Source organism: Arachis ipaensis, chromosome B8, assembly GCF_059453495.1.
Source record: "Arachis ipaensis isolate K30076 ecotype BB chromosome B8, ASM5945349v1, whole genome shotgun sequence".
NCBI lineage: Eukaryota > Viridiplantae > Streptophyta > Magnoliopsida > Fabales > Fabaceae > Arachis > Arachis ipaensis.
The window spans coordinates 26,715,376-26,731,005 of record NC_142443.1 but is presented as its reverse complement, the minus strand read 5'-3'; the positions used below and the strand labels follow the sequence as shown (position 1 = coordinate 26,731,005).

General features: G+C 31.5%; 1 protein-coding gene across 2 annotated transcripts; it reads right to left on the bottom strand.

Moving 5' to 3' along the window:
* Positions 1-8,937: 8,937 nt before the first annotated feature.
* Positions 8,938-14,814, bottom strand: LOC107613373 (uncharacterized). 2 transcript variants are annotated; one of them, XM_088497686.1, is made up of 4 exons: positions 14,418-14,747; positions 11,587-11,923; positions 11,146-11,225; positions 8,945-11,054 (listed from the first exon to the last, which is right to left on the bottom strand). In XM_088497686.1, exon 4 carries the CDS (start codon positions 10,986-10,988, stop codon positions 9,564-9,566), a length of 1,425 nt encoding a protein of 474 aa, XP_088353812.1. In that variant the 5' UTR covers positions 10,989-11,054; positions 11,146-11,225; positions 11,587-11,923; positions 14,418-14,747; the 3' UTR covers positions 8,945-9,563. The 2 variants fall into 2 exon arrangements, with proteins under 2 accessions (XP_020964819.1, XP_088353812.1); XM_021109160.2 differs by having other exon boundaries at positions 8,938-11,225; positions 14,418-14,814.
* Positions 14,815-15,630: the final 816 nt, after the last annotated feature.

The window sequence follows — 15,630 nt, the reverse complement described above, 5'->3', positions numbered from 1 at the left end:
TTAATATGTGTAGTAGAGTGTCTTTTTTTTTCTTTGTTGTTTTTTATCCAAAGTATGAATAAACTATCATTTATATTTATGAATTTTGTGAATTCTTACAAAAATACCCATCAAATAAAGAAATTAACGTCGTATGTATAAAAAATGTGTTTCATATGTCAAAAATATTCAAATCTTAATTTTTGGTTGACTTTTTAATAAAATTTTTAAATTATTTCTCTCTATCTTTTTTCCCAAATTCCAAACTTTCACCACCCTCACTATTACCAGCACCTTCCTTATTACCACTGCCTCCTCTCTCCCTCTCCATAGGATTCGCATCTTCTTTTTTTTATTTTTTGGTCAAGTGAATTGGACAGTTCTCAATTCTAGGCATTACACCTGTGTTTCACACACACATAACACACTCACACATACTACCATGGATATCATGGGTTCTTAAACTAAAAACCAGCCTCAACTGGGATTAGAACCCGGATGCAGTGTTGTATGAGGCAGATAGGTATGTCATCTGTATTGGGCCTCAGCTGCTTCATCTTAGGCCTTTGCGCATAGGCGTTGCAATATGAACAGCTTCTGAACTTGTTCTTCTCTACAAAGATCTTGTGGCTACTGCCACCACCATAGGCAACACTTCTCACATGCCAGCAGACTGATTCTGTCGCAAATTCCCACCAAAACCTTCATCGATTCTCCAATCCTTCCCAATCGTCGTTATTCCACTTGTTTCCTCCTCCACCGCTGTTCATTGAAGGTTTTTCCTTTTCGATAGCGAATCCCCTAGCAAGATTCTCCCTCCGAACAGGCGGATTGCGCCACGGCTCCCCTTTGCCAATTGCGGCAATGCGATCATAGTAAATAGCTTTAGTGTTGTACTTCTTAACTATATCAATTTCCTTGTGAAGAGAATAAGAGGCAAGAAAAGAGTTGAGGTTATTGTTGCTACCAGTTTCAATTTCCTTGAGCTGGATTTTGGATGTCCATGATGACGAATCGAACGAAAGAGACATGGACACCGAGGCCGCAGTTTGACAGCACGGTAGTTATCAAAGGTGCAGCAAACTACGCGGAGGCGGGTGAAGTAGATGATAACACTACAGTCAAGTCTAAGAAGCACTGTAGTGTATGGTGCCGGTAGAAGAAAAGCGCGTGAGCCAAATACTTTTTCGTGCACCCACATAGTGGTGCTGGTGGTGGTGATGATGTGTGGTGGCAGTAGAGAGGAGAAGGAAAAATAGTGGTAATAAGGGAAGATGCTGGCGATAGCGGTAGTAGGATCGTAAAAGTTTGGAATTTAGAAAATAAAATAGAGGATTAATTTAAAAATTTTATTAAAAAATAATAAAAAATTAATATTTAAATATTTTTATACACAAAATACATCTTTTATGAATGCAACGTTAATTTTTTTATTTAATGAATACTTTGGTCAATATTTATAAAATTAATAAATATAAATAATAATTTATTTTTTTATTGTATTAAATATTATATAAATTTAATAAAAAAAATAATATTATCAAAATAAAAATTACAATATCTATTTCTTACAGAAATACTGCAACTTCTATCGACTTCCATTGCTACTTTTTAAAGAGAGAAGAGTCCTTGAAATGTCGGTGCTATTTGATAGAGAAATAAAGTCATAGTGGACCCTTCCTTATCTTGTAGCCTTACACGATTCATTGCTCTTTTTGTTTCTTTGAATTGTTCTCCCTCTAGTGCTCAAAAGTATATATTGAAATAATCCAAAGTCTACAATTTATGAAGCTATAAAGTATGAACGATATTAAATGCATGATTTTAAGGAATGCTTTATGCATCTCCTCTTATATATTGAGCATGTTAGATATTGAATAATTAACAACTCCACTCCGGGTACACTTTTTATAATAAATATTATTTTAACATCAATATTTTTTTAATAAATAAATATATATATTCTTTATTTTATTAATTAAAAATTAAATACATAATTAATTAATAATAATGGTATTTTTATATAAGTATAAAAAATATTTAGTATATAAATAATAATTTTCAATAATTATGTATCTAATTACTAGTTTACACATTTTCTTTAAAAAAATATGATATAACATATCAAAATTTTTATGAGATAAATGTGTAGGTTCTTTTCTTATTGTCACAATTTCTCAAAATAATAAAAATAGTTATAGAGATGTGACTAATAAGCATACTTCTAAGAGTTGAATACCATCTCTTTATTCTCCAAAACATGAGAATCTTCTTTTTCTCTGATATAACATAACTAAGTTACTACAAATCCCTTCAGATCCTCCAACATGTCATTTTTGTGGTAAGTACTTGATCAATTTGTCCTAAATATGATGAAAATATAGATACTTCAGTTTTTACAGGTTGAGTAAATAATATAGCATCTTTTTTTCTTTGTTTTTTTGAAAAAAAATATTATAAACACATCTTGTTAAATATCAAATCATCTAAAAAAAGAATATATAGTCCTGTCATTTTTTTAGATTTTTTTTAAGTAAATAAAATAAATATTTTAATTACGCATATACATATTTTTTAGAGTATTTATGTATTTTCATAATGTACCTTATTTCGTTTACAGTATAAATAAAATATATATAGTCATATCTCGTTTACACTATAAACGAGATATGATATACACACGTTTTAATATATCACGTTTATAAACATGTTATGACATGTGCCTTATCTCATTTACAGTGTAAACAAAATATGACTATAGTTATCTCGTTTACACTGTAAACGAGATAAGACACATTGGCGTTTATAAATAGAACTCGTTGACAGCGCTCCTGATCCCATTCATTACCCACATTTCTCTCATTTCTCTCTTTCTCGGACTATTGTATTGATATTTCTGAGTTTTCGGGACGTTATGGCACGTAATCCTACAATCGCCTAAACACTAGCTGACACATTACAGAAGCCATCAACTTTGAGATTGGTGTTATCTTTTATTGTTAAAATTAATAATTGTTTGCGATTTACTTAACTAGTGAACTTTTATAGGGTTAGTATTTTAACACATGAATAGACTGAATGATGTTTAGGTAACACAGAGTAGGTTATTTGGCAAATAAGAATTAAGACATTTATAAATATTTATAAACGATACTGATAGATATAGTTGTTCAATTTAAAAAAAAAATTACTCATAATGAAAGCTAAATAACTAATTAGTTTGATTTGATTAGTTAATTGTAAAGGTTTTATTACTTAATTTTTTTGTTTTGAATTCGGGAAGGATTTTTAAATATTATTTTTTATGCTGTTTTTTAAGTACTGTTTTTAATGCATAAAGGATACGACTAGAAAATCTTGTCAAACTAACTGCAGTTCAGAACTATCAAGTGTCCATCATAGTATGGCACTGTACTAAAATCACATACCGTGCCTGGATAACAACTTTGCAATGCTTGAAAACTGATAGACTGGACTGTATGAAGGGCAAGATGAGTCTATACATGAGGTTGCTATCCAACTGTCGATGATCCTACGACATAGCGGGGGTTAGACACGTTACGCACCTCCCTAACGATTTTAAGTATAATCGAATCAAAATCTAACCAAAATAACAACAACAATTTTAACAACAAATTAAAGTAAAATACTATAACACTCATCAATATTCCAAATTTTGTCGGAGGACGACATGAAGACTCCAAAGACAACCATCAGTGAATTGCCAGCATCGTACGTAGTACTTTAGGCGATCCGGCTCAACTACTCAATACTCGGCATTTCACCAAATGTTGTAATTCTTCACGCCTTGTAGCACTGCCTCTCTGATTCTGAATCTATGACTGGTACAAAATTCGAGGTACCATTATCACCGCCATCAACGTCAAGAACCTCCGCTGAAAACTCTATCACTTGTTCAACCATAATTCTCCCGTGCACATAAAACATAAGGCGCACATGCTCATCGCCATCGAGCCAAAAAAGACGAAACTGAAACACCTCATTCTCCATCGGTGCTAGCATCTTATACCCAACTCAACCAATCTCGTTGCTCTTTAACTTCGCAGCGCTGGACTCTCACACTCAAATATAATTCTGCTATCATTGTTTTTCATCTGACTGTTGGGATATATTAACACAACAAAAAATCACTGTCATTGGATATTTTTTCTAAGTTTTAGGAAGAAAAAGGGGAGAAAAGGAAGAATTGATAGTTTTATGAAGAATATCATCAGTTTGCAGATCTTTTTATAGATGTTTAATTTTTGTCTTATTATATCTCGTTTACTGTATAAACATCATAAGTTATCACTTATCTTATTTACAGTATAAACAAGATATGTATAATCCACCATTTTTAATGTATAAACGTGTATAAACCTTATCTCATTTATAATATAAATAAGATAGAATTATACGTATCTCGTTTATATTATAAACGAAATAAGGCACATTATAAAAATACAAAAATATCCTCTTTTATATATATATATATATATATAATTAAAATATTTATTTTATTCATTTAAAAAGAATCCTCATTTTTTCTGTCTCCACTCACTTGGTAACTTTATGCTACCAACCATTCTCAACGTAACGTCACAACTATTTTTCTCCGTGTAGGGTATCTTGTTTACATGAGAAAATTATAAAATAAAAAAAAAAACATTTAATTATTCTTGACTTAAAATAGTAAAACCAATGCAAATTCACACGTAATAAAAATTATAAATTTAAAAATTATTTATTTATTTTATTAACTTTTTTTTTATTTTAAATAACTTTTTCCTACGTTTTGTATTTTTAAATGAGAGTGATACTAATATTTTTTAATAAGGTAAAAAGTAAATGTGTTTTTTATTTATATGGATACTATAAATTTAAAAGTCAAATTTATGGTGTTTTATATTTTTTTTTGTTGATATTACAAATTTGAGGTGGTTTTAATTTTTTTTTTAAAAAATACAAATTTAAAGGTCAGATTTATAGTTTATAATTTTTTTTTATAAAACTGACCTACTAATTTGATTATTCCTTAAAAAATTTCTTTAGCCCACACAAATGAAAAATCTGAGTCTCAGATTTTTCTATTACCCTAAATCAGACTCTAAATTTTGTTTCTAAAACAAAACTGAACTTCCAATTTACAAATTTTAATTAAAAAAAAAGTTAATCTCCATATCTATAAAAAATACCAATTTTTTTATAATTGAACATAATATATTTTAAACTTTCATAACTAAAAAAATTAGCCTTTTTTCCTACCCCTGACATCTAATTAATAAAGTTACCACACAGTGTAATATATATACTCTGCACTCTAATTAATGATGATGTTTTCAAACATGAATTTTCACTGTCACAAGTCACATATTACAACCCCTTTCACGGTAGCATTTATATTTTTTAGTTGAATTCTTGCTTTGTTTTCTCCCTTTTCCCGTGTTAGCGGATTTGGGGGCAATGCATGTGTTTCTCTGGGCAATTTGATTGTGTAAAATCCATTGATATTGACAATATAGTATATCGGTAATGTTAAAAAAAAGGTCTAAATTTACATTATTTAATATTTATTTATTTTAAAATGTACTAAATAAAATTAAAAGTAGTAAATTTTGATAATTTTTTGCTAGTATTTTTTTATTAATAAACATTTATGATAGTCCATATATATATACTCCTCCATAATGAAATAGTCTAGGACAGATTACCATAATGCCCTAAGATTTACATCTAGGGTAAATAAAATATTAAGTTTGTCCATACGCATGGCAAGTTAAAGAGAGTATCTTTGTCATAACATCTATCTCAAAATCAGTATAATTTATCCTCAAATTTATTGTTCGAAAGTTTATTATATGATCAACATAAATATAAATTTGATCAAATTAGAAGTTTATTGTGTTGTTACGACTTTGTGTATTATATATTATCAATAGATGAACAATATAATTTACGACATGTACTAATTTTCTCTGAATTTAGTTAGTTTCTTTTAATTAGGTGTCATGTCAAAAGTGATTAGTCTACTAAAGACTAAAGAGAATGAGAAAACGCCACACGTCTATATATGTTCTTTAATCATGTATTGATGATAGAGTCACGTGTTTTGTCCTAAACCACGAGATTTCTTACTTCAAAAACAAGTTTATATTTCACCTTATGTCCTTATTATATCTGCGTTGATGTGAGATCATCAACGGCTCTTTTTGATGAATTATTAACTCTCAGTGTCTGCTATCATTTTCAATGAACACAAGTTTATTGGATGAGTATGATATTAATACATTCTCAATATTTATTATATATCATAGTGGTGGATTTGGTAATGTACATGAAGCACATTTACTTAAGTTTGGAAATTTTTAAAGCAAAGCGAAAAATTCACACATTATTTACTAAATAATTGCATTAGAATAGCTAAATTTGTCAAAATAGAATAATCAAATTTATAATAAATAATTAAATTTATTTATAATTGTATTATGTTTTTTTTATAAAATACTAAATATATATTTTTATATACAATGAGATGATTGATTTTCAATGTACATTTAATATGATTAAACTCTACAAACACATATAGGCACCCTTTCTCTAATTACGAAGTTCATTAGGTGGATTTAATAAGGTTTAATTACTCTGTTGGTCCTATAGTTTTATCAAATTTTTAATTAGGTCCTTATATTTTTTTTTCTTTCAATTGGGTCCCTACACTGCTTTAATTTTGTAATTAAGTCCTTTCTAGTGTAAAAAATATTAGAGTTAACTGAATATTTCTTCGCAAATTGAAGGTATTTATAATTAAAAACTTAATTAAATCTTTGACCGCATGTATTTTGGTAAAAATATTATGTTAATTTTAAAATTTTTAAGATGAAAAGGATGTAATTACAAAATTAAAAGCAGTGTAGAGACCTAATTGAAAAGAAAAAAAATATAGGGACCTAACTAAAAATTTGGTAAAACTATAGGGACCAACATAGTAATTAAACCATTTAATAAATATTTACTAAAAATTATTAGTATAGACTTGGTGTTTGATGGTATAAGATTAGAATTCTTTTGGGTGGTGTTTTATTTGTTTTTGGGATCTGTTTGTGTTAATTTTTCATGTCATTAGTGTCTGAAGTTCCTGTATGACTTTGTAACTTTTCTGTTTTGGAGTAATGATTTTTGAAATGTAAAAAAAAAGAGTTGAGGTATAAAGCTGACATATAAATCTATCTATATTTTATATTAAAATACAGTAACGAAATCTCAATAATTCGTATCATATTATGAAAATCATAAATTTAATCTCCACTGCGATAAAATATTAAGTTGCTCAAACTTTATAAAAAGTTTGGTCTTTATCGTGGGCTAAAAAGGACTTGCTACATTTGGCAATATTTGAATGGGGATGGTACACAAGTCAACAACAAAACGCTATTATTAGTCAACCAAACATAATAACAATAAATAAATCCAATAACTGAAAGGCTTTTTCTCACAAGTGTAAGGCCAGCAACAATAATCAACGCCACGTGGATCACCATTTTCATTTTGCTAGGTATGGTGACCATGTATTTAACATTGTATTTCCCAACCAAATAAAATACCTCTACCTTTTTCCTACTTGCAAAAATATAAATACTTATGGTATAATACATGTATATATTATATAGAGTAAAATATATTTTTTATCGTTAAAATTTATTAAAAATTTAAAAAATATTTTTAAATTTTATTTTGTTTTAATTATCGCAAAAATTTTCGATTTACATCAAATATATTTCTTAACGGCTAATTTTTAAAAAAATTTAGAACAAAGTCAACAACAATTTCACAAGAATAATCTTTAACATAAATAAATGAGATATAGTTATTATACATTATTATTGGATTGACTTTAAATTTTTAAAAATTTAGTTGTCAAAAATATATTTGATGTAAATCAAAAATCTCAAGAACAAAATTGAAGCAAAATAAAATTTAAAAATATTTTTTTAAAATTTATAACCAATTTTAAAAACAAAAAATATATTTTACCCTATTATATATTATATGGTGGAATTATGATGGTTATTATTATAAATTTATGATAGTTATGGTGATTATATAACTTTGGCAATACTTACATTTTGCATTAAATAACTAATAATAAAATCTAATCAAAGCACAAAAAGAACATACTAACAATAATAGTATTTATATATTTGATATTTCCCAATAATAATTGTAAGAATCCAATTTGCAAAAGGATCTTCAATTGACATCCTCAAATTGCAATATGGCATTTTTTTTTTTTGCCTCTTTAGATTTTATCTACTTTTTGTAGATTTCATCTGCTAATTAGCATAAGTATCATATGCAAAATTATAAAACCTTGAAAATACAGATAAAATATACTAAGAAGTAAGAAGGGTACTTAACCTTCTTCACTTTGGCCCAATTATTACTTTATAGATGGTATTTCACTCTCATCATATTGCTAAAAAAAGCTTTATGAATTAAGGAAGATGGTCCAATATTGTAAGATACCACCCTGTGGTAACTAAAAATGAAAGGCTTTGTCCATTCAAGTAAGAGTTGCTTTGCCAATTTCGCCCCCAATTTCTTCACATTGCTTGCCATCTAGTTTTTGAACTTTGAGTGATACAAATTAGTGTTACTTACAAGTTAGTTATTGGATACTTCTATTTTCTTTTATTTCTTATTTTCGCTTCTTGGTATATTTTTTAAATTATTAATAAATATGAGTGATACAAATAATCCATCAAATGTTAATAAATACTTAGTGATAAATATGAGTGATACAAACTTATTTTTGACAAAAATACAGAGAGTAAAAAATCAGTAACTACAAAAGTATTTAAAAATTTTAAGTTTCTAATCTTGAATCTTATTAATAAATACTTAGTGCACTGGTTGCTTAATTAAGTTTACTATAAAAGGAGTATAAGTGAAAAAAATATATTAAATTAAACTAACTGAACAATTTATATTAACAAAATTAATTTCGGATAAAAATAACCGAACACAAAGTTAATTAAAGCTAGCAAAAAAAGGGAAACCATCACAAAAATTAACGGGCATCTCGGTAAGTTTTTTTCACTTTCCTTTTCCAATGGCTTTTGCATGACTTTGTTGCTACTACCGTCCGAAAGGATAAACAGCAACAGAGTCAGGTCTGGACTCAAAAAGTTATCAACAACCAGAAGGATAAACAAAATGAACAGAATAAACATATGATTTGATCAGATCAACTTCAACAACGGTCAGACAGCTAGTCCAATATCTACAACCCAAAGAAAAAGCTTTCCAACCATGTAGGTAATTTCAGAAATCAACTTGGAAACTAAAACAACTGACCTTATTGCTTGCCATCCATCTAATGATCATTTCCAGAAAAGTTTGTGCATCGTCCTTTTTCTTTTCTCTAGAAGCTACAGCATTAGAGAGATTGTGATTATCTTCCAATTGTAAATCAAGAGCTTCCCTATTCTGATAATCCACCTTGACAAAGCTGATTGAATATGTTCTTGACATCTGCATGATTTCCTCTAATGAAAAAAGGCTTGAAAAATCTTCTGTCCACAATTCTATAAACCATGTATAAGTATTTTGTATGTGCATAAATTCGGACAGATATCATCGTCAACAATTTGGTTTAATAGTGTAATTGCCTTGCCAAGTTGCTGCGTGTCGCATAAAGCCTGTAACAATATATTGTAAGTTACAATATTTGGATCCAAATTCTTGAGACGCATATCTTGGAAAAGAATCTTGGCTTCATCTAATCTTTTACTTTGGCAATAACCACGGATCAAGATATTGTAACTCCAAACATTTGGAACAAAACTTCTTTCATACATGAGTCTTTTAAATAATTTAATTGCCTCATCAAGATGCTGGTTTTTGCATAAGTAATCTAAAAATATATTGTAAGTGTTTACATCAGGGGATGGTTGACCACAATAATGCATTTTTGTAACAATCTCCCATGCATGCGAGATTCTACCGGCTTTGCACAAGCCATCAACTAGAGAATTGTTAGTTATAATGTTTGGAACTATATTCTTACTTTTCATCAAACTCAAGGCTTCATCCACTCTTTTGATCTTGACATAACCTTTAATCAAGATGTTATAACTCCAAACATCAGGCACAAAACCCCTTTCAATTACCATATCAAATAAGTTTCTTGCCTTATCAACTTCATTGTTCCTACAATATCCATCCATCAAAATTGTGTAAGTAATAATGTCTGGTTGTTGACCTCTTTCAATCATCACGTCGCACATAACTTGGGCTTGCAATAGCATCCCTTCTTTGCATAATGCATCAATTATTATGTTAAAGGTATACACATCTAGGCTAATGTTTTTAACAACAATCTCATTCAGCAATAATCCAGCTTCTTTCCATTTGCCCACACGACAGAAACCATAGATTAATGAACTGTAAGTGACAATATCGGGGGAAATTCCTTGATCAGGCATTTTAGAATACAAATCCAGTGCATCATTCAACCGTCCATGTTTGCACAAACCATCAACAACAATATTGTACATTACAAGATTTAGCCTAACAAAGTGACTCTCCATTTGTCGAAGCATTTGATTAGCAAATCTTGTTTCTCCCGTCTTAAACAGACCATTGATTAAGGTTCCGTACATAACTTCATCAAACCGAAATCCTTTGGGAATAATTTTACCATGAATATATAGTGCATCCGACATTTTACCATTAAGAGACAACCCCTTCATTAGTGTAGTCCAAGTTACAGCACTTGGCCGAAAACCCCACTTAATAAACTTGCTCATTACCGAGAAAGCAAAACCTGTTTGGCCTACATGGCAATAACAATTGATCAAGATGTTCAAAGTAACAGTAAATGGTAGGATGCCCTTTGACTCCATCTGGGTATAAAGATAAATAGCTGTGGTATAATGTTTCATCTTTACAATCGTTCCCAAGATTTTGGTCAATTCCACAATCGATGGCTGCGGATGCATATCAACCATGCAATTAAATAAAGCTACAACATCATGAACACTATCAAATTTGTAGGCATTTCGTGATGGTAGCCGCTGTGAATGAAGACATAGCCTTGTATGTTGGACATATGGCAAAAAAGTAGATGATGGCAGAAGAAAGCGAATGAGTTTGGGGACTGCATACCTCATTGCATACAACATGATACTTTATGAAATTCAATTCTACTCCATGATTATCCTTATTGCCTGAGATTGTTTTGCTACCTTAAGAATGAAGAAAGTAGTTAGTTGGGATATTTAATACAATGTTCCTATTTGTATTACGAATATTTAGAGCAAGTAGTGGTTTATAGGAATTGAGCATCAATAAAAATTAGCAGTCACAACAAAATACCATTAGGGAAAAACACCATCAATGCCCATTCCATTAGGGAAATTCTAATGCCAAAGTTCTATAATTCCATAAAATGACACAAAATATATCATGGTTTAAAAATAAATAAATTTAAAGAGAAAAAGAATAACGAGTATTTGGATAAAATAAAACAAGAGAAACAAATTTAGGTTCCAGAGAGAGAGAGAGAGAGAGAACAACTAATAGAACATGAAGAACGAGAACGCATACCTAGGTTTCTGAAGGAGGCCGTGTTGGTCACGATGCCGGAAGCAGAGCTTTCAGGCAGTGTGCGGAAAGAGGGAGAGAAGAGTAGATCGGCGACGAGCTCAAAGGTCGCAGCCTCGGTGGAGAGACATTACATAGCAGCGGGCGCAGTGAAGAGATGGGAGTGATGATGGAGAAAGAAGAGAGCGACCACCGAGAATAGAAATACTGAATACATTCTCAGAGAATGGGGTTTGAGTTTGAAATGTGTAGTAGTTGTACGGGGTATTTTTGTTTGGGAAGTTCTATGGTATGGATCAAGGTTCTGAGAATCAGACCGGTCGTTGAACCATTCTAGTCACTGATTCATTGATTCAATCGATCCAATTGTGGTTTAATCAGAAAAACCATTTTAGAATAAAATAATAAATAAATTATAAATAAACATCCTAAAATATTAGTATCTGAGCATAACTAAGTCAATAAATTATCAAAACAATCACAATCTAATCTAACTATCTGAGCATAATTAAGTCACAAAATTGCACAACACAACAGCAGCATATTAGTATTACTCTCCCATCAGCTAAAGCCTAAAGCACAAAACACAAACCACAAAACAGTTAACACAATGTGAAGCTTCTCTTGGGAACCATGTTCTGCACTTATTTTTGTGTCAGACACGATGCTCCCCACAACAAATACACTGATACACATGCTTGCAAGCATAGAAGACAATTCACACCAATACCAAGAGACAAAAGAAGCACCTTCTCTTCCCCATCCCTATAAAAAAGAGTTGTTGTCCATCCAATTCCCAGGACCATTTCTTCCCGCCAGCCCTCCACACACTTGAAGCAGACAAAAAAGAGTAAAATCCTTTTCAAAATTGAATTAAAGGACCTTTATGCCTCGTTAGCCCCACGCCCCCACCCTTCAATTTATTTTTCTTACCTTAAAAATGTGTTCATTGCACAGTTTACTAAGTAAATTTGATAGTATGAATTATTTTTTACAGAAACAATTAACGAGTGAAGTACTAGAATGTAGAATCCATCCCAATTTCCACTATAATACAAAATTGGAAAAGAAATTTTAAAAAGGAAATACAACTATAAAGCACTTAATTAATATTAAAGTCAGACTAATTGACAAAACACACAACCCTGAGCTGAATAATCAAATAATCATCTACAAATTTTACAAAAACACAAAGCAGCAGCACCACACAGAACCACAAACAGCAGCTCTCATAATCCCAATCAAAAACACCAACAGCATAAGTGCATAACAGAGCCAGAAATCAAGAACAATCAGCAGCAAAAATTAAAAAACAGCAACAAATAATCACCCTAAAAAATAGCAGCAACAGCATAACAACACAAAATCAATGATTTCACATTCAGAAATCAAGAACAATCAGCAACAAAAATTAAAAAACAGCAGCAGCATAACAACATAAAATCAATGATTTCACATTCAGAAATCACTCAAATCCAAGGTTGCGAGAACCGAACCGGCCATTGAACCGGTCAAGTAACTGGTTTAATGGTTCAATGGTCTAACCGGAGTCAAACCGGTTTAATTAAATACAATAAAATCATTAAAAATTTAATATACAATTTTAAATATTCAAATTTAATATTTTCTAAACTAATAAAATTTTAAAATTTACCATTTCACATTATGTGTTCATATTTTATCATTAAGAATTCATAGTAAAAGAGAAGAATTTTTGTGATATAAAAAACAAAGGAATGAATTCAAAGACTTGAAATTGAGAACATAATTATTGAGAATCAATACACATTGATCATATTATTTTGAACTAAAAATTGAATCACACTTCCAAATACAGAGTATGCACACTATATATATGAAAGCTATTGACCTGAAACAGAATAACTAACTAATAATCAAGAGTTTACCTGCTCTTCTTTCACTCTTTCTTAAACTAAATCTTGTTCTATTACATTTATATTCTCAATACTAATCAAGTATTCAACAAAAACTTAAAATCCAAAAACTTCTCAGCATCCAAAAACCAAAAAAACAAAAAAAGCAAAGATCATAATCATCACCAAGTAAACTAACACAAGTGTTCAATATTAGCTAAGATCAATTATTTGGTATTCTTCAACCCAATTAAGACATTCCCATATAAAGCACACTGTTAAGGAAACTAACATTAAGTCATATATGCTACTAAGCAAACTTAACACAGTTCATATAACTTAGAATTCTACATCCCCAAAAGAATAATGGAGTGAAGTTTCAGGGCTTTTCAACAATTTTCTAGTCCACTTTAGCTGAGCCTGAGGCTATGTATTTCGCAACATTGGCACAGCGAGCAAGCTTATCAGTTTTCTCGTCCGGGATTTCAACTGAAAACTCTTCTTCCAGTATCAAATCAGAGCTAGATCCAGTTGAAGAGCACAAAGTATCTCAATTGTATATTGACACATTCATTCCCAGCAAAGTATTATCAACAACTCAGCAAAGTATTACCAGCAAACTTAACAAAACTCAGAAATCAGAATCAATATAACAAACCAAGTTTTTAAGTTTAACTAATTTTACTCGGAAACAAGCCAACAACTAGTAAATTAACTCAGAATTTTAAAAAATAGCACAAAAATAACTCAGAAAATTACCAATAACTAATAATAATTAACAGAACAAAACAACATCAATCCATCCCTGTTAACAACAATGAACAACGAAGAAAATTAACTCAGAAAACAACTAATTAACCCAGAAAAAAACAATCAACAATCAACATAATTAAATCCAGAAAATTAGTAATTAACTCGCAAAAATGAAACTGAAAAAGCAGTGGAGGGATGGAGGCTCACCAACGGTGACAGTGACTAAGCTACGAGAAAGAGAGAGAGAACAGAGACAAAGCAGAAAAACGCCGACAAGAAGCGAACGTGAGTGAGCGACGGCGATGAGAGCAGTCCACGACTGAGTTGAGGCGCGCCGGTGAGAGCCATAAGCGAACCAAACTTAACAAAAACAAAAAAAATCAGCAACTCAGGGCTGCGACTACGACTGGCTTGACATTTGAGAGGGCCGAGCAGACCTTCGATAGGGCTGTCACTGTCGGCAGCGAGAGTGGCGGAGGCTGGCACGCGTTCTGGAACTTGAAGGTGGCTGCAGCTCTGATAGGGTTTCGTGAGTGCGTTTGTGAGAGAGAACTGAGAAGAGGTGCTCTCTGCCTCTCTGGTTTCGTTTCTTTTTTTGTTTTTTGTTTTTTTTTTTTTTTGTTTTAATATATATAGCAGCGAACCGGGATGCCAAAAAACCCGGTCAGTTCATACGGTTCGCCGGTTAACCATCGGTTCAGTCGATTTTTTGTCAATTTTTTGCAAATCGGTTTTTAGCATCAACCGGATCAGTTAGATGATCGATTTTCGGTTAATTCGTTCGAACCGGCCAGTTCGGTCTAGCCCGGTTTTTAGAACCTTGCTCAAATCAGACATTCAGAAGTCAGAACAGAGCACAAAAGAAAAAAGAAACCATGTAAGCAGTGCCACTAACCCTGCAACGTTCATAGATTAACTAACAAGTAACAACAATTATTCAATAATTATAGTTAAAAAAAATATAATAATACATAGAACTAGTTGCTAGAACAGAGTAGAGCAGATCAGCAGCAAGAAAGGGACAGGGCACGACCGAAGGGCTGGCGCGGTGGAACAGAGCTGGCGCCGATGGGAAAGTGGCTACGCGACGGAGGAAGGAGGTGAGACCCGCAATAGTGGTTTCGAAGCTCAAGTGTGGCTGCACGATGGAGGGGAACGACGTTGTGACTGTGACTTCGAAGGTCTAAGTTGCGACGGCGGCGCGGTAGCTTGCCGATGGTTGGACGGAAGTGAAGGAGGAGCTCGATGACGATGAGAGGAAGGGTGATGGCCTGATGGGAGTGCTGCGCTTGTTTGCCGTTTTGGAGAGCTAAGGTTGGGACATTGGGTAATAGTTAGTGAGTTCTTCAATCCAAACGGCGGCGCTTTGGAGAAATTCAAAAAATTGGCCGGATCTTGGTTCGGTTCGACCGATTGGTTT

Excerpts from the sequence above, each read along its gene's own strand:
- LOC107613373 (XM_021109160.2), bottom strand. The coding sequence starts at position 11,162 with ATGTTGTATGCAATGAGGTATGCAGTCCCCAAACTCATTCGCTTTCTT.